General features: G+C 51.2%; 7 protein-coding genes across 7 annotated transcripts; 3 read left to right on the top strand and 4 right to left on the bottom strand.

Moving 5' to 3' along the window:
* Positions 1-581: 581 nt before the first annotated feature.
* BDW43DRAFT_309668 (WD40 repeat domain-containing protein) lies at positions 582-2,848 on the top strand (the record flags this gene model as incomplete). Its single annotated transcript, XM_032046750.1, has 5 exons — positions 582-631; positions 744-760; positions 909-1,087; positions 1,175-2,767; positions 2,822-2,848. 5 exons carry the CDS (start codon positions 582-584, stop codon positions 2,846-2,848), a joined length of 1,866 nt encoding a protein of 621 aa, XP_031902146.1.
* Positions 2,849-3,151: 303 nt separating this feature from the next.
* BDW43DRAFT_44355 (uncharacterized protein) lies at positions 3,152-4,555 on the bottom strand. Its single transcript, XM_032050069.1, has 2 exons — positions 3,911-4,555; positions 3,152-3,843 (listed from the first exon to the last, which is right to left on the bottom strand). Exons 1-2 carry the CDS (start codon positions 4,456-4,458, stop codon positions 3,510-3,512), a joined length of 882 nt encoding a protein of 293 aa, XP_031902145.1. The 5' UTR covers positions 4,459-4,555; the 3' UTR covers positions 3,152-3,509.
* Positions 4,556-4,977: 422 nt separating this feature from the next.
* Positions 4,978-7,090, top strand: trpE (anthranilate synthase TRP2). Its single transcript, XM_032041444.1, has 4 exons — positions 4,978-5,206; positions 5,326-5,474; positions 5,548-5,621; positions 5,695-7,090. Exons 1-4 carry the CDS (start codon positions 5,195-5,197, stop codon positions 7,008-7,010), a joined length of 1,551 nt encoding a protein of 516 aa, XP_031902144.1. The 5' UTR covers positions 4,978-5,194; the 3' UTR covers positions 7,011-7,090.
* Positions 7,091-8,552: 1,462 nt separating this feature from the next.
* On the top strand, positions 8,553-10,958 carry BDW43DRAFT_44224 (epsin). The gene is made up of 4 exons (XM_032050067.1): positions 8,553-8,782; positions 8,906-8,975; positions 9,050-9,270; positions 9,322-10,958. The coding sequence occupies exons 1-4, from the start codon at positions 8,710-8,712 to the stop codon at positions 10,683-10,685; spliced, it is 1,728 nt and encodes a 575-aa protein (XP_031902143.1). The 5' UTR covers positions 8,553-8,709; the 3' UTR covers positions 10,686-10,958.
* Positions 10,959-11,648: 690 nt separating this feature from the next.
* Positions 11,649-14,541, bottom strand: BDW43DRAFT_44280 (putative AAA family ATPase). Its single transcript, XM_032050068.1, has 3 exons — positions 14,177-14,541; positions 12,071-14,114; positions 11,649-11,991 (listed from the first exon to the last, which is right to left on the bottom strand). Exons 1-3 carry the CDS (start codon positions 14,264-14,266, stop codon positions 11,771-11,773), a joined length of 2,355 nt encoding a protein of 784 aa, XP_031902142.1. The 5' UTR covers positions 14,267-14,541; the 3' UTR covers positions 11,649-11,770.
* A 106-nt stretch (positions 14,542-14,647) lies between these two features.
* Positions 14,648-15,654, bottom strand: BDW43DRAFT_271554 (uncharacterized protein). Its single transcript, XM_032041443.1, has one exon. The coding sequence runs from the start codon at positions 15,047-15,049 to the stop codon at positions 14,783-14,785; it is 267 nt and encodes an 88-aa protein (XP_031902141.1). The 5' UTR covers positions 15,050-15,654; the 3' UTR covers positions 14,648-14,782.
* On the bottom strand, positions 15,492-17,129 carry mrsA (putative mitochondrial carrier protein; the record flags this gene model as incomplete). Its single annotated transcript, XM_032046749.1, has 8 exons — positions 15,492-15,543; positions 15,633-16,077; positions 16,156-16,212; positions 16,272-16,364; positions 16,430-16,616; positions 16,671-16,706; positions 16,760-16,829; positions 17,092-17,129. 8 exons carry the CDS (start codon positions 17,127-17,129, stop codon positions 15,492-15,494), a joined length of 978 nt encoding a protein of 325 aa, XP_031902140.1.
* Between the last annotated feature and the right edge of the window lie 564 nt (positions 17,130-17,693).

Here is a 17,693-nt window from a genome sequence, read left to right as displayed (position 1 = left end):
CCCCCCCCTCTCCCGTAACCGTACTGGTGCAGCTCCAACCTTTGCAGTTCGCTAGCGGGTCTGGTATCTCAAGCCACACGTTGGTGTCGATTTCGACCCGTCTCGATATTCATTCTTCACTTTCTCTTTTTCAACATCTTTTTCCACAACCCTCCCCCCTGCTTCAACGATTGTCAAGGGTATTAATAGAATCATCCTCAACCCTCTGTTTGTTTAATTGACGATCTTTTCCCCGACAACCACCCCCTCCGCCTTACCGCTCTGTATTATATTCCATCTCCTTCAACTACGATTTTCCTTGTCACGCCTTGGCTGCGTCCGGCCCAGTCACTGGCACACACATACGCTCTCTCCACGACACCGAACTGGGCCTTCTCCGTCGTTCGTCCGAGTGATCCTGGAAAGAGAAATCTGCCCTTTGGTTTGGACGGTTCAAATACGCCAATTTCTCGGACCGCTCGCATCTTGCAACCTTCAATCACCCACGGTTACCCGTCTGCAATTCATTCAGCGGAGATTCCTGTTGTTATTCCTGGCATGCTAGCGGATCCTCCACCTTACTAGCTGTCATACATGTAACAATGTCACATCCTGATCTCACGTCGCATCATGTCAACTACCTAATTTGGAGGTACGTACTAATCTCGCTGCCAACCTCCGATTGTACCATCTTGATCGTTCACAACACCACACCCCCTGATCGATATTCTCGTCGTATGGCTCACTGACTTCCCGGCGCCTAGGTATCTTCAAGAATCAGGTCAGTTCCAAACCAGTCTCTCATTTTAATCTCTTAGTTCTTTTATTTTTCTATCATTGAATTTTCTTTCATGGCGTTCATGTCCTTGGCTAGGCAGAACGCGATATTTCTTGCAACAATTAGGATTGACATCTAACCCACTTCACAGGTCACGGTGAGGCCGCAGTGACACTGCAGCGCGCATGGAATCATGATCCACAGAGCTTACCTTTCGCTCCGTATATAAAAACGCATGCGTTGGTATCCCTCGTCCAAAAGGGCTTACAATATTACGAACTCGAACAGTCACTCGACCAGGCATGTTACCTTAATTTTGTCGCGATTTGCGTTCTCATACCGCGGGAAATTTTTTCTCTCTTTCTTTTCATTAATTCCCGCAATACCGATTTACCAAAAAACTAATGAGTTTTACAGGATGGAAATTTAAGGCCAATTTCACCTTCCGATTATTTCTTTGGGCCAGAACTGCTGGAGGCGGAACCGCGGAAAAGTCAAGGTGAAAATGGCACAGACAAGGCGCCTGTCTCGCCTACGAGTAAAGTCGCGCGCGACGGCGTGATCAACGGTCACTTGACAGGCGAACCCGCAGCGCCTCAAACTGTCCCCAATGCGAAGAAAAGCCGGAAGAGTGACCGCCTGGAAACCAACGGAGATGAAATTCCAATGGAAATTGATTCCAATGGCGTCTCAAATGAGACCAAAACCGCTGTAGTTGCATCACCATCGTTGGCCGACACGGTTGTAGATGGTGATGGGGACGTGAGCATGGGCATCCGACCGGACTCACAAGACCAGGAACCTCCCGCGGCCCCGACCTTCACATTGACCAACGGCCACAGCGTTGGCGTCCAGATCACCCCCGCCAAGGCCGCCGACCTTAGTCCCGATACCGCCATCCTGGATGTGGCTGGTGACGACCACGTGACACAAACACTGTGGCGTCCCAACGACCCCACTGTGATTGTTGCAGTTGGCGAGACGTTTTGCAGCCTATGGAAGATGCCTTCCTCGGCAACTCCGGTGCAAGAGAAGCTTGTGGAGAGTAAAGGCGACAACACCTGCGTTTCTGCGGTGGCTTGGGACCCAACGGGCCAGAAATTGGCTGTAGCCACATACAATGACATGAGAGGGTCGATCACTATGTATGATGTGGCCGGGAATGCCGTTGATCTCCTGCCCGAAGTGCCTAGGATTATCACCGGACTGCATTGGACCGAGAACGGTACCCATTTAATCGTCGTGGCGTCAGATAGTAAAGTCTCCGAGCTGGCTCTCTGGGATGATTCATTACGGCCAGACGAGTTCCCCTCTCCACAGGTAATCGACGGGTCGGTTTATGACCTCAGCTGGCTTGGGCATAATGAAGCATATGCTTCAGGTAATGGGACGGTTTACCAATGCGAGGTCGACTCGAGTATCCATATCTCCAAGACATTCACCAGTGAAACAGATAAACCTTGGACGTTCATCCGTTGCGCAAACATAAATTCTTCCTCCGTGGCAGTGGCAGCGTCGTCTGCTACTGCCTCCTTCTGGGTCCCGACGCACGGCATGCACCTGGATGGTGCACATGAGGGTGATATCACGGCAATCGAGCTTAAACCAAACACCCTAGAGCCACCGCAATCGAATCATCCTTTGGTTCTAGCCTCTTCATCCACTGATGATACAGTCAAAGTGTGGCACATTGATCTGGAGACAAAACGGTTTGACTGTATCCATCGTCTGTTCCTCGGCCCATCGTCACCCGCTCTCACTAGTAGTTTTTCCCCGGATGGGTATGCCCTGGCCGCTGCAAGCAAAGAAAGGCTATTCATTTGGAACTCACAGCGGGGTGGCACAGCGATGGCTACTTGGTCGGTTCCCACGACAGAAGACACAAACGTCGAAGAAGGGCAGAATTACGTGGTCAATGGACATAATGGAAATGTAGTAGAGCAAATACCGGATCGCTCTCTTGCATGGGACACTGATGGTAAAAGACTCGCTTTTGGCTTCGGCAAGCAGGTATGTTATTTATCGTACCCGATTTGAAACATCAGTCTGACTGAGATGGAATAGCTGGCTATTATAAACATGCAAAGTTGATCTACAAACGGCAAATACGCGATGCTGGACTCAAACCTAGGAGTATTTATATCTTGATACTGCTCTATTATGCGACACTACAACATTCCACTACATAATTTGCAAAATTCTCGTCAGCGAGCACACAGCTGAAAGCTATACACTAGCGTTCGCTTTCAGACCTCTTAGAGGGGTTGTTGCCCCTCTGCCCATCGGACCTTTAGCCAGGCTGGCCCTCCGGTCTGTGAGACTAGGCGGAGTGCAAGCGGTTCGATCAATTTGATTACTAGCTCAACGAGTAGCGCCATTCCACGAGGATTTTGTTGTTTTCTTTTCGCTTCAACGTTATAATCTATTCGATAACCTGTTGGTTAGATGATACATATCGGCGCAGACTCGGGGTTTCCAACGAAAAAACAGTGGTTGCGGATATAGTGGGTAACGGTGGGCATATTGGCGCATTTTATTCTCTTAATTTTCAACTGTACCATTGTTTCTTGGTTGGCATGATTACTGAATGTCAGAAACTTCCTTTCTTTTGAGTTTGGCATAGTGTTGCGGGATATCCTTGCTCTCAATTTGTTACGTTGCGGCCGGTGCAATTTCACCTCGTTTCCAGTCGAAACTTCATCTCCAACCCGCCAACTCGGCTCCCTCCCCTTCCAGTTTACGTGATGGTTTATCATGTGTTGTCCGCGGGCTCTGTGGCTACTTTAGTTCGCCTCTCTTCCCTTTTCACTTCGCGATCTCTTTCACGGATGCGGAAGCCTTCTTCAACATCCTTCCATCCGCGCATCCACGCCGTTATGCCTTCTAGAAGTGCGTCGGTACCGCTTTCGTTGTGTTCTTCCTGTTGACGCTTCATCCGCCGCTTGGCCTGATTCTGTCGCAATGTCCCCGGAGCCCTACCGGCTAGATCAGGTTCTTTCTGCCATGCATTTATCCAAGCCTCGAGCCCGCGAACCGTGCCCTGGAGTGCTTCGCGCTCCGCGGAGTCTTCTACTATGTCTGATTCCCTGCATAGAAGAGAATCACGCATTAGCCTAGGGAAGGACGATGGCGGCTTGGTGGATATTAGCTCACAGCTCATGGACCTCATCTTCTAGCTCGGATATCCTTCGTGACAGCCCTTGAGACTCGCGCATAAGAAGGGCATATATGCGGAACGATTCTTCGCGGCGCTGGTTCAATTCGACGTTGAGCGCCGTTACTTCGTTGAGGAGGGCTTGGAGTTGCGGATGGAAAGGCTCGTTTACAGATGCGGCACGATCTTCCATCGGGGAAGGATAGGCGGACGAGGGAGCGACCAGGGTCGAAGTTTCGGGGTAGATGCGGGGGGGCCTGCATTTCACAATCTCTTGGGTGAGTTTCGGGCGAGGATCCAAGAGGGCTTCTAGAGTGTCGAGACAATGGTAGACCGCGGTCGTATCCTCAGTCGACACGTGGGCATTCTGGGAGGCCATGTGAGCTAGTTTGGCAAGCCGCTCTGGCAGCAGCGTTGCACCTTCGCCTGTGTCGTGGACTTCCGGGGGAGAGGTAGGGTGCGACATGTCAGCCTTCCAGGTCTGTTCCGGAAGGGAATGCGGGGGCGAAAGCTGATCCAAGCGAGATGGGTACGATGAACTCTCCATGCCTGGTTATAGTGTTTCACTGTATATATTGGTACCCTCTTTTCTTATTCTTTGGCTTGTTCTGTTGCATATGCGTGTAGATAAGGGAACGAATAGGAATATTCATTGATTTGCTGCCTTGCGCAGGAGCCGGATGTAAGGAAGGTACTTATTTCCTGAGCATATTATCAATTTGCGGACACCTAAGTCTGCTGCTAGATGTGGGTAAGTATAGGTAACGAGAGAAGTGGAGCTGGTATCACCCAAGACACACTTCTGCGCAACCGATTTAGAGTGGTATAAGAATAGCGAAAGGATATAATAGAGTCCGTCGGGAATGTTCCCCAAAAAAAAAAAAGAAAAGAAAGAAAGAAAAAGAACAAAAGACGGTCAAGTTCGAACAATCGAGGCCGCATCAACGCTAGGCCGGAGCGACTATTCCGGATCGGGGTATGATTTGAAAAGCGACGGTCACCGATGAAATGAAACACAATGGAATTAATTGCCTGTTGTGCTGGGAGGGAATTTATTTATTTATTTAAACCAAGTCTGATCCTAATCCTCATCTTTGCTTTTTCTTTCTGACTCACGGACTATCTAGCCTGTGAGGTCTTATTCATCGCGTAGTATCCATCAACTCTGATTTTAGCGGTATCGGATTGCCTTTTTATCTCCGCCGTCGTTTTTCATTTTATCCCTTCTACCTCCCCCGCAGAAGCTTGATTCGGAGTTCTTTGGCACTGTCAGATTTGCTAGGATGGCACCCCCTGTGAGTATTCGATTTCCTTGATCTTATTCATCATCTGATTTCTTCGACCCTCTTTTGCCCCCTCGTTTTTCTCCAGAGCCAAATTGGTTGTACTAATGCCGCCGAATTATATGACTCAGATCACCGTTGTGCCGTCGCTGGAGACCGCAAGAGATGTGATCAGCCACTCGAAAGACTCTAAATACCCTCCAAACTTACTCCCTCTTACGGCGTCTATCCCCGCTGATCTGTTGACGCCCACATTGGCATATCTGAAGATTGCCGAGAAGTGAGTGAACAAGTCCCACGCACCCTCTTGTTTAGAGAGCGGGGGGGAGCTGATACCGCCCTCTCTTACGCAGGTCGAAATTATCCTTTCTCTACGAGAGTGCTGCGACTACGGAAACCATTGGGAGATATAGTTTTGTGGGAGCCGGTATGTATCCATCTCCGTCATGGCCTATTCTGCTAGACCTTCCTTTGACTTGTGCGTTTGCGACCCGATGAAGAGCCCCGGAAAGTCCTCAAGACCGGCCCTGGCCATGGACCTGAGTGCGACCCTCTTCCGATTCTGGAACGTGAGATCGCTGAATATCGCGTTGCGACGATACCCGGCTTGACGCTACCGCCACTCACTGCCGGTGCTATCGGTTACGTCGGATACGACTGCGTCAGGTACTTTGAGCCCAAGACAGCACGGCCTCTCAAGGATGTGCTTGGTATCCCAGAGTCATTGTTCATGTTGTTCGATACCATTGTCGCCTTCGACCACTTCTACCAGGTCATCAAGATCATCACCTACATTCCTATCACCCACGTTACCTCGGAACTCGAAGCCGAATACCGGAAAGGCGAAGATGTGATCACGCGCACCATCGAACGACTGCTCCGGCCGGAAATCCCGCTCCCCCCCCAAGGCCCCATTATCCCTGACCAGGAGTACACGTCCAACATCGGACGCGAAGGATACGAGCGGCACGTGGTGAAGCTCAAGGAGCACATCTCCAAAGGTGATATCTTCCAAACCGTACCGTCGCAGAGGCTGTCCCGCCCGACCTCTCTCCATCCGTTCAACCTCTTCCGTCATTTGCGCACCGTCAATCCATCCCCGTACCTATTCTACATCGATTGCGAAGACTTCCAACTCGTGGGCGCGAGCCCGGAGCTTTTGGCGAAGGAAGAAAAGGGCCGCATCATTACCCATCCGATCGCGGGTACGGTCAAGCGTGGCAAGTCGCCCGAGGAGGACGAGGCGCTCGCGGAGGAGCTGCGAGGAAGCCTGAAGGACCGGGCGGAGCACGTCATGCTGGTGGATCTGGCGCGGAACGATGTCAACCGGGTGTGCGACCCGACCACCACACAGGTGGACCGGTTGATGGTGGTTGAGAAATTCTCACACGTGCAGCACCTGGTGTCCCAGGTGTCGGGCGTCCTGCGGCCGGAGAAGACCCGGTTCGACGCGTTCCGGTCGATCTTCCCCGCTGGCACGGTCTCGGGGGCGCCTAAGGTGCGGGCGATGCAACTGATCGCGGAGCTGGAGGGGGAGAAGCGCGGGGTGTACGCCGGCGCGGTGGGTTATTTCGGGTACAACATCGCCAGCGTGGATGGCACGGCGGAAGTACCCGGTGCGATGGATACATGCATTGCGCTACGGACCATGCTTGTAAAGGATGGGGTGGCCTACCTCCAGGCGGGCGGCGGAATTGTATTCGACTCGGACCCGTACGATGAATATATGGAGACGATCAACAAACTGGGGGCCAACGTCGCCTGCATCAAGGGGGCGGAGGCGAAGTATTTGAGCATGGAGGGGGAACAATCATAGAATTCGATGCCTTTTCTTCTTTTCCCGCTTTCTTCTCTTTCTCTTTCTGTCTTTCTTTGGTTTTTTTTTTTTTTTTTTTTTTTTTTTCCCGCTATGGTCTGTGTTGGGAGTTGAATGATGACTATGTTATAGAGCGATGGGGGACTATTGCAATCATTCCGGGCATTTATTCACCATAATTCCTTCCTCGCCGTGTGATCGAGAACTACTAATATACATCGATAGATTAACCCCTGGGGAGAGGGGGGGGGGGCGCTGGTCCAATAAAGATGGCGGAACAACTACTAGATTGAAAGAGGTGAAGGAACACTGCTGCCTAAACGGTACTCTTTGATTCCCGGTCATTATTCGCGATGTGCGTTAAATTTTGTAAAAATAAGAGGAACAAGAAGAGAAGAAGGGATTGGATGTGCAGAGTTTATGTCAATTGGGGGAGAAAAAAGCTAAAGAAAAAAAGGAGAGAAAAGGAAGGTCGTTGACTGATGACGTCGTTTCTCCAGACCTAGAAAAAGAAAAGGGAAAGAGAGAGAAAGAGAGCACCGCCACAATACTGTCCGTATGGTAAAACAAGTCAAGTATCGTGAAGGGTTGAATTGAAGAACGAGCATAGAAGGATAAATGCCACGTCGTTTTGTTGTCCTTTGCCACGACTCCAATGACATGACAGTGCATGGAGATATATGTATGCATGTATAGTCGGTACGGAGTACAGAACCTATATGATATCTCGATATCGGAATTGAACCCTGGGATCTAGGAACAACTATTTGGACGGTTCATTTTAAGATCTTTAAAAATAAAAATAAAAAAAATAAAAAATAAACAAAAGGGGTCCCTCTCACACTCGGGCCGTTGTGCATAATCCGTATATGTACCATACATACTGTACATAGTCATACATACCAACCGTATACTAAACGAAGTCATTCTTCAGATCTTTAAACCCATTGTCGCCTTTTTTCTTCACAACTTCTTGACTTGCGAGTCAATTGACTACTATTGTCTTCATTGTGTTGGACTCAACGGACGCTCAATTGATACGGTGGATACCACGCAACCTCTCTGTCCCTCATCATATCGTTTGAGATACTAACTAACTGGCTACCATCGTTCACTGGAGTAGTAGTCAGTCAAAAGAAAAGTGTGGGGGGAAAAAGAGTGGAAGAGTTCTTGGAGCGTCGTCAGCCTGTCAAACCAGTGGCGCCGAAAAAAATAAGAGACTCTCACTCGTCATCACAATTCTTTTCTTTCTACCGCTTCTTCCATAACACATCTCCTTTTTCTTCTTTCTTTTCCTCCTTCCCCACCTGGACCTTTCTCTCTCTCTGTTACTTTCTCTCCAATCGCCTTCTTTCCGGATACCTTTGTCTTTCACATCGTACATTTTCTTTTTGATTTGTGTCGGACGATTGCTTCCGAGCGGTGGCTGATAATACCGTCACTACCTAACCTTACCTAACCTAACCTCACTAACCAACTCCACTACTACTACAACCGCCCGCGATAAGGAGACCTCCGCAACCTCACCCAAACGATCCCACCCCTACCCATTTCCTCCTCGATCCTCCTTCCCTGGGTGGTTTGCGCCTGATCCCTCCCGGAAGAAGCCGGATAACAAGGAGCTCTGGTGTCTCGCCTGTCTTCTCTAACACCGCCCACCCCCCCCGGTTTACCTTAATAGTGCCCGACTGCCGTCGCCATGTCGAAGGTCGTGCGCAGTGTCAAAAATGTCACCAAGGGTTACTCATCAGTTCAGGTAAAGGTCCGGAATGGTATGTACTGCTGTCTCCGCCCTTACCGCACCCCGGTTGGCCACTGAGGGAACGGTCGCCGTCGCTCGTCGGCCGCTTTACACCCCCCCGTTCTTGACCACCCGCTGACCTTCGCAATTCCAGCCACGAGTAATGATCCCTGGGGCCCGACCGGCACAGAGATGGGGGAGATTGCTGCCCTGACGTTTAGCAGGTAGGCTGGCCGACCCATTGGCCTCTGCGGCCCTTCCCCCCTCTAGACCGAACTAATCCGGTTTGTACGTACAGTCCCACCGATTTCTACGAGATTATGGACATGCTGGACAAGCGTCTGAACGACAAGGGAAAGAATTGGCGCCATGTGTTGAAGTCGTTGAAAGTCTTGGATTATTGCCTCCACGAGGGTTCGGAGCTCGTCGTGACATGGGCCCGGAAGAACGTCTACATCATCAAGACTCTGCGCGAGTTCCAGTACGTTGACGAGGACGGCAGAGATGTCGGTCAAAACGGTGAGTTGGGGGAAGGAATGGATTCGGGTCGCAATTGCTAACGGGGAATAGTGCGTGTGGCTGCCAAAGAACTCACCTCCCTGGTGATGGATGAAGACCGATTGCGGAGTGAACGTTCCGATCGAAAGCTTTGGAAATCGCGGGTCAGTGGGCTGGACGAATACCCGGGCCACGGGAGTGAACCGCAACCGCGTCGAAACGAGCGCCGTCGACGTCCGCAGGACGATGAAGATGTCGAGTACCGCTTGGCGATCGAGGCGAGCAAGGCAGAGGCCGAAGAAGAACGGAAGCGACGGGCGAAGGGCGCCATGCAATTCGAGGACGACGAAGATCTAGCCAAGGCGATCAAGCTAAGCAAGGAGGAAGAGGAGCTGCGCAAGCGTGAATTGGAAGAGAGCAACGCACAATCTCTCTTCGATGATACCCCCGTCCAAGTCGCACCAACACAGCCGACTGGCTTCAATCAGGGTTATCAGCAGCAAAGTGCCGTGGACTGGTTTGGGAACCCAATTAATACCCAGCAACCTCTGACCACAGGATACTTGAACAACCAATACGCACAACCGACTGGATTCCAGGGACAGATGACCGGCATGCCCAACGGATACACCAATGGTTTCCAATCGCAGCACACAGCCTTCGACCAGAACCCGTACAGCCAACCCCAAAACAATTTCGTGCAGCCGCAAGCCACGCTCCAGCCCCAGGCAACCCTGCAGGGGCAGCAACAGACGGCCTTCCACGCGAACAACCCGTATGGAACCACAGATGTGTTCGGCCAGTCGCAGCAACAGCAACCGCAACAGCAGCAGCAGCAGCAATCGCAGGATAACTACCTTTCCGCAGGCTCCAATAACCCATGGGCCTCCGGCAGCCCACAGCCGGCTGATATGCTGAAACCAATGGCCACCGGATCTAACAACCCATTCGCACAGCGCACGCAGCCGCAGTATCAACACAGGCCCGCGACGTCCGGACATCCATCGCTGAACACACTCGCGGAAGAGAGAGCTACTAGCGCCTTCAATCCGATCACCAATTATCAGGCTCCGGTGGCCCCAGCTCCGCCCAAGAGTACGCCGCCTCAGATGAACGACCCCCATCACGCTCGTCTCAACGCACTGCTTGCAAGCGGCGAAGGCCAAGATACCTTTGGCAATGTCGGCGACCTCCGTATCCCTGCTCAGCACACCGCCCCCGGAACTTTCGTCAACTCGGCTGGTCAAGGCCTTGATCGCCTGCGAGCCCACCAGACCGGCAACAACCCATTCTTCGGTCAACAACGGTTCGTTCCCCAGCAAACAGGGTTCGCCCCACAGCAGCCTGGTTTCTCACAGCCCACGAACAACCCTTGGGGTGCACAGCAATCGTATCCTCAGCAGCCTCAGGCTGGAGGCAGTCTGATAGATCTGTGAAAGACGAAAAAATACCGATCCGTGAAGTCAGTAGTATATAGCTCAACGGGTTTGAGGTGGAAGTTGAATACGATACCAGGTTGTTTTTGTCTCGCTCGATTGAATTTCTCCCTCTCTTTCACACACACACACACACGCTCACTCTATTCCCTTTGTTCCGTTGCGTCGTTCTCACAACGAATGGTTGGGTGTTATGTTTGCATTGTATTAGGGTGCCGGAATTGACATACAGATTTCAGTCCAGGTCATGCAAACGCCCTTGCTACTACTGCCCCATCATATTTTCATGGTTCCTTTTTTTTTTTCGCCCCCTCGATATCTAAACTCGATATGATGGTGCTCGGGATGACCAACTGACACCCCCCCACCTCCGACTCTTCCTCACTGCGCTTTTTCGTTTTCTTTTTTTTATTGATGATGCGCCGTTCTACTTATACCTATTACCTACCTTACTTATTTGGCTCATGTCTCGTAGTATATAAATTATATTGTATTGTATCATACATGCTTGTATTCTGGTACCTATGTGCAGTTATTCTTATTGCTTAGGGTTGGTAGCTATGTAAAACACCCCTAGCGAGCTGGACACTTGATAAACAGACAAGATTAGGCAAGTTCGGACACGATAACAAACCAAGTGCGTACGTTATACAAATGATATTGCGGCTGTCCCTCCAGAGTACGTATTGCTTTACCTGTACCCATCTACCCGTCTCATACCCTAACATAAAGTAGCATATGATAGTATATAGTAAAAGTAACCACCAGCTAGCTCCATTCATGAATAGGTACCCCGACCCAATACGGTATTCAAAACGTACATATATGTATGTACATAGCATAAGTCCCCCGGAAACCCATACCACAGACAAATCATAATCATAACCCCATACGCACCCTCATACCGCATAATCCGAGTACCAGACCCAAAGGTATCATATAATTATCATACCCCCGTTTCGCCTATACTAAAAACACTGTTTGACCCCCGAATGCACCGGTCCATGACGTGAATCATTCAAAGGAAGAAAAGAAAAGAAAAGAAAAAAAGTATATAAAGTCTGATAGGGGATAGGGGGAGAAAATTATCCGCCTCGCTCGCCGAATTGCCGGGCCCATTCTTCGTATTCTTGTAATCCTTCCCGGCTGACGCTGGGTCGGATGGACGAGAGACTGGCTTCGAAGTCTTGGAAGCGGATGGCGCGGATTTGGTCCATGGGGGTGTGAAGGAGAGCTTCGCCGAGGTTGCGGAGGGGGCCCATTGCGGCGTCTTTGGCGAGGGCTGTGATGTCGGAGCCTGAGAAACCTGTTTATGGCATTGTTAGTTTTTGTTTAGGTTTTAGGGTTGGGAGAGTGGGGTGGGGGAGGAAGAAGTAATGTGATACCCTCTGTAAGCTGAACTAAGGTTTCGATATCTCGATCGGTCAAGTCGTGCACCTGGTGACTTAGCAACGTCCGAAGTTGTTGTTCGCGGACATGATGCTCTGGGAGGGGGATATATTGCCGGCGGACAAAGCGACGGCGCGCGGCCTCATCGATGTCCCAGGGCATGTTGGTGGCCGCTAGGACGAGGACCCGGCTGGCGTCGCCGCCCGTCTTCTTGTCACGGCCCGGTGATTCACGGCCTGCTGCTGCGCGCTGCAGGTCCGACCATTGGATCAGGAACTCGGTCTTCGAGCGTCGGGACGCTTCGTTCTCAGTACCGGACGAGCGAGCGGATAGTAACGAGTCGATCTCGTCCACGAAGATAATCGACGGCGCCAGCGCCTTGGCCAGGCCGAACAACGCGCGGACGAGCTTTTCGCTCTCCCCGTGCCATTTGGAGGTCAACGTTGATGCGGAAACCGAGAAAAAGGTGGATTTAGATTCCGTCGCGACGGCCCGCGCAAGCATGGTCTTGCCTGTCCCTGGAGGTCCGAACAGGAGCATTCCCCGAGCTGGCTCTCGTAGACCGGAGAAAAGGTCTGGACGCAAAAACGGGTAGACGACGGCTTCCTTGAGGGCCTTCTTAGCCCCATCTAAACCTGCAATATCGTCCCAGTGTACTTCATCCCCACGGACTACAATATCATTGAGGATCTGCCGGGCGGTTGGCACATCTATCCCTTTCGGGAGCTTGTTCAAGATATCCAAAACCGCGTCATCCTTCTCGATTTCGGCTTCGTCCTCATCTGCATCGGTGGACTTGGGACCGAGGGATTCGGGATCGCTGGAGGATAGTGGGGTAATAGTACGCCTGATGCGTGGGATAGAGCGCCTTTCCGGGCTTGTACGGGAAACTGCCATGCGGTCCATATTATCGCTTAGCGCATCGTCCCCCGTGGAAGCGGGAGTCATTTTGCGCGGCGTGCTGGTGGATTTCACCCTCGGTGTGTTGGAAGCATCATTTACTCCCGCTGCCCCTGCGGAAGGCGTCGGCGGCTGGTATGATGACCTCAATGCGACCGGCTTAGGTTTGACCGAAGGCTTCGGAGAGGCACGTGGCTGAATGGTATCCCTAGAGCCCGACGAGACGGACGCGGAATGGGCGCGACTAGTCTCCTGCTGCCGGGTTCCAGCCGGAGAGCGAGGCATGGATGTCGGGGTTGAAGTTGGAGCGGGAGTTGACTTCGCCGGCGACCGTCGCGGCGTCTGACTAGATACGCGAGGTTTCCGCCCGGCGCGACGGTCTTCACCGGAGTCTTCTGGGGGTACGCTTCTCCGGGGGGGTATCCCGTCGCCCGACTTCGACCGGGGTGGTCCTGGGTCCTTTCGGAAACTGGGATCATTGGCGGCAGTCAAACGGGAGGACGCCAGAGCTGCATCGCTGACGGTCTTCTCTGACGACGGAGCGCGATACAGATTGCCCCAGGCCAGGCCCGCGGCTTGAGATGCTGCGGCCGGCCGCAGATCTTTCCGTCGCGGGCTGGTTTTCTTCTTGACGGGTTTCTTCAAATCGGACGTGCGTAGTGTAGACGGCATCATCTTCCGACGCTCAGGGCTGGAGGTGCGGGATGAAGTAGTCTTGGCGGAAGAAGAATGCGTCTTGTGCAATACCGGACGACTCGCCATTGAGGTTGAGGAGTTTGATTCATTCCTAACTGACTCCGAGCTCGTCCTGCTGACAGGGGGTGGTGGGCGTCCGGGGATCGTGGGCGGTTTGGACAGGTCGGTATATCCGACCGCGGGGACGGTTCCCTCGCCAATCCAGCCACGATGACCCGGAAGCGGAGGCGGCGGCTTTCCTGACGAGTCCTTTCTGCTCTCACGCAGGGCTTCAAGTAGATCGACACGCTCCCGACATTGGAGCTCTAACTGGCGGATGGAATCCTGGAGGGCCTTCTCCGTTTCGTTCTTGGGGGAGTACTTGGAGGGAACCCGATAGGCATTATGATAGTAGATGGTCTCAAGAGCGGAGCGCCAAGACTTCAATGCTTCAACTTCATTGTTCTGCGAGATGAGTGAGATGCAAGGTCAAATTGACGAAAGAGGAAATTGAGAAAAAGACAGACCTGTCCTTCAAAGTAGACGGCTGTGGAGCACATCAAGTAGCAATCATCGTAGGTCTTCTGGAGGGAAGACATAGGTTTGGGGCGCATCATGGATTTAGGTTGATCAGATCATTCAATCAACGGCGGAATTGCAGGACCCGCCCGCGCGCTATGAATCGTAGGGAGTAGTCGATCAAAGATGATCCTATCACCTCAAGGGAAAGGAAGGAGAGGTTCGCAAAAGAAAGAACGAATTGACAGACAGCGGTGTGAGAGTGAGAGAGGAAGAGAGTAAAGGGAGGAGAGAAGAGGTTGTCCAAGTCCAATTTTTCTCTTTCCCAAATTCGGCCATGATTTCTCGTGACGTCGTTGGTGCACCAAAAGGCGCCCCACGACCTCTGATGGCAAAAAAAAAAAAAAAAAAAAAAAAATAAATTCCCCAATGTTACCTTGAACTATTGGAAATTCCCTTTGACATACCAAAGATAATTGTGGAGCTGAGTCTCAATCCTTTATATTAACCATCATGGATATCTGATTCTGCCTGCCATATCATCCCGTCTATGTATACATGGGGGTCCCAAATGCGTAGTATATCAAAAGAAAATTCCAGAATTTGGAATTCAATCAAATGACGAAAAGAAATAAAAGAAGAAAAAGGAAATAAAACCCTCCAAAAAGAAAAAAAAAAATAAAACAACACGTCCCTTGCGTGCCAACGCCGGTACAAATATAGCATACATCGGACCTAAAGGACCGATCCAAGAAAAGCTCTCGCACTTTTCCCAACTCATTCCGTCCCACAAGGTGTATATCAATCATTGTCCAACCAAACAAAAGGATATGAACGGGGAACCAAAAGATGAGGTGAAACCTCCTTTCGCTCCGCCGCATTCACGGTGGCTCCCGCCAGGCTGTGCGATTCTCGGTGTCTCAGACATTTCGCATACATCCGACAAAACGAGAAAAGAGAGGGAGCGTGTGTGTGAAAGGTAACGGGGTCAGGGATCGAGTTAAGGAAAGAGAAATTTTGACATGATGAACGCCACGCACCCGGGGAATTCTTCCTCCCCGCAACAGCAAGCTTTGCGATATCGTGTCCGTTGTGTCCACCTCCCGCACGTGATCCGTTCAAACAGGCATCTATTACTTATGAATTTATGTGATTTTTTCCCTTACTTTCATTTTTTCTGCTTTTGATAGTCTCGTTGGGTGATTTCTTTGTCCCTTCTGGTCGTGGAATGCCTGAACCGAGGGTCGCAGGATGGGGGGATGGGTCGTAGAGGTCGCAGTCGTGCGATCGGGCCAGTGGGAGAACAGACGTGGGGGTTTGATTTTAGGCAGCCTCCAGGCCCTTGAAGTACGCCTTAGCCATTTCATAAGAGGTCCTGTGCATATTGTCAGCATAATATCCAATCATAGTGTAGATGAGGTTAGGGCAATAAAAAAAGGAAAGAAGAGCGAAAGAAGGACTCACCAGCATATGGCCGTGCTGGGCATGGTGGATATAATACGGGGGCGAGCGCCTCGGAGGAAACCACTCCATCCGAACTGACGCTTGATGATGGCCGCGGCGTTGAAGAGACCCTTCGCGGTCCGAATCTCCTCATTCTGCGCCAACCCACGGGTCTGCAGGAGCGTCTTCACCACGTCGAGCGGTGTTGTGAGACCGGCCGCGAAAGCACCTGCCAGACCACCGGCAATGCAATGGGTAAAGGGGTCGTAATCTCCGGAGGGGTTCATGATCTTCGAGAGCGACTCATATGCGACGAACTGTGTAGCAGTGAAGGGGACGGTCATACAGAGTGTCGTCGGGTAGGAAACGTAGAAAGCCTGCAGCCCCTCCGTTCGGTAGACGGTCTGGGCGCACTGGAGGAGACTCTTGTGTACCGATCCATGAACTTGCATACGCTGCTTCATCACTGCGGTTTCCAGTTAGGACACAATGGTGGGGTTGTCTTTTCCCTTTTTTTTTTTTTTTTCTTGGGATTGGGACATACCGTCGAAAGGATTCATTAAAGCATCACTGGCAATGGTCGCAGAGGCACCACTCAGAGCTGTGCAATGTTAGTCGTCGTCAATCCATGACACAATGATAACCCCATCCGTCACTTACCGGCAGCGACGGGATGGTGACCGTCATCGACATTTCCTCCGGCCAGGTCCTTCACAATCTCATACGTGCCAAAGTACACCGCGTGGGCCGGACCTATCGGGGAATTCATATCAGCTTCCGAGATGTCTGAGCAGGCAACTCCGGCGACTACGGCTCACCAGCACCAACAATCACACTCGACACGCCCTTCCATAGTGTCCGCCAGCCCTCAATCCGGTAAATTGTGGAAACCGCATTAGTGAGACCCGTGTAAAGTCCACCGGTCGTAGGATGCAAGACTTGCATGCGAGTCTGCCGAGGCAATCCGTCGTTAGTGTCGGTCAATGTGGAACCCGCGCGAGGTCGCTGAACAAAATTTCACGCAGCACGGGGTCAAGAGCGGACTGGCGCCCAACATACCTTCAGCAAGTCCACCGGATACATGACAGCATGTTCCTTGCCCATAATCAGTACCAACCCCCGTATAGTTCACGTCCTGGCTGACATACCGCTATCCCTGCAAAGGCACCAGCCAGCATATTCCGGCCGAGGCCGTAGTTGGAGGGGAGGGCTTCATAGCTGTGTCGAAAGGCATGGTTAGCTCTGGAAAACCCAAGCTGCTGCCAGAAAAGAACGAAAGAAAAAATGGCGGGCCACAGATTAAACAGAAAAAAAAAAGAAAGAAAAAAAAGGGAAACCATTGCAATCAGAAGCGAGAAGATGGTATGCCTTGTAAACATAGCAGTGTTTCAAAGCCCAGTACCTTCATGCATCCCAGCAAACGATTGACCAGGCCCTAGAATAGTTGAAGCGGGTTTTGCGAAAGAATAAAAAAACATACTCAAACTCCTGCCCGGGGATATGTTCGGGGACCGCCATCGAGCTGTCGTAGCTCCAGACGCAGCCGGAGCCGCAGAGAGGGGGAAAAGAAGAAGAAGAAGAATAAGAAGAATAAGAAGAAGGGAGGTTAGAGGAAAAGGAAGGAGTGAAAAGGCGTGCGGTGGTGGGTGCAGCGTCGGTGTTGTGAAAGAACAAAAAGATATGTACCGAAGAAACCGGGCCTAGGTTGCGGAGTGGAGAGGCAAATCAGTAGGGCCGACTCCGAGGTGCAAAACCAACAAAAAAAAATATAGATGGAAGAAGAGACCTGTCTCAACTACCAAAGGAATCTGGAAAGATCAATGCAAATTGTACGGAGGGAAAGAGGAAATAAAAAGGTGGTCAGGACGGAGAAAGTGAGAGTGCGGGAGGGAGAAGAAGTTTTGAGAGGCAGTCAAATAAAATAATAAACTAAATTCCAATAAAATAAATTAAATCCAAGTCCTTCTCGGGTCGGCCTTTTTTGATGGAACGAACTTATCTGATGGATTAGATTAAAATACTATGAAACGAATCACTACCTTTTCCTATCTGACCTTATTAACTACGTTCTTTCTCTAAGTA

This window comes from Aspergillus alliaceus (genome assembly GCF_009176365.1).
Source record: "Aspergillus alliaceus strain CBS 536.65 unplaced genomic scaffold BDW43scaffold_13, whole genome shotgun sequence".
In the NCBI taxonomy this organism is placed as follows: Eukaryota; Fungi; Ascomycota; class Eurotiomycetes; order Eurotiales; family Aspergillaceae; genus Aspergillus; species Aspergillus alliaceus.
Note: the sequence above shows the minus strand (reverse complement) of the source record. Positions and strands in the feature narration are given on the sequence as shown.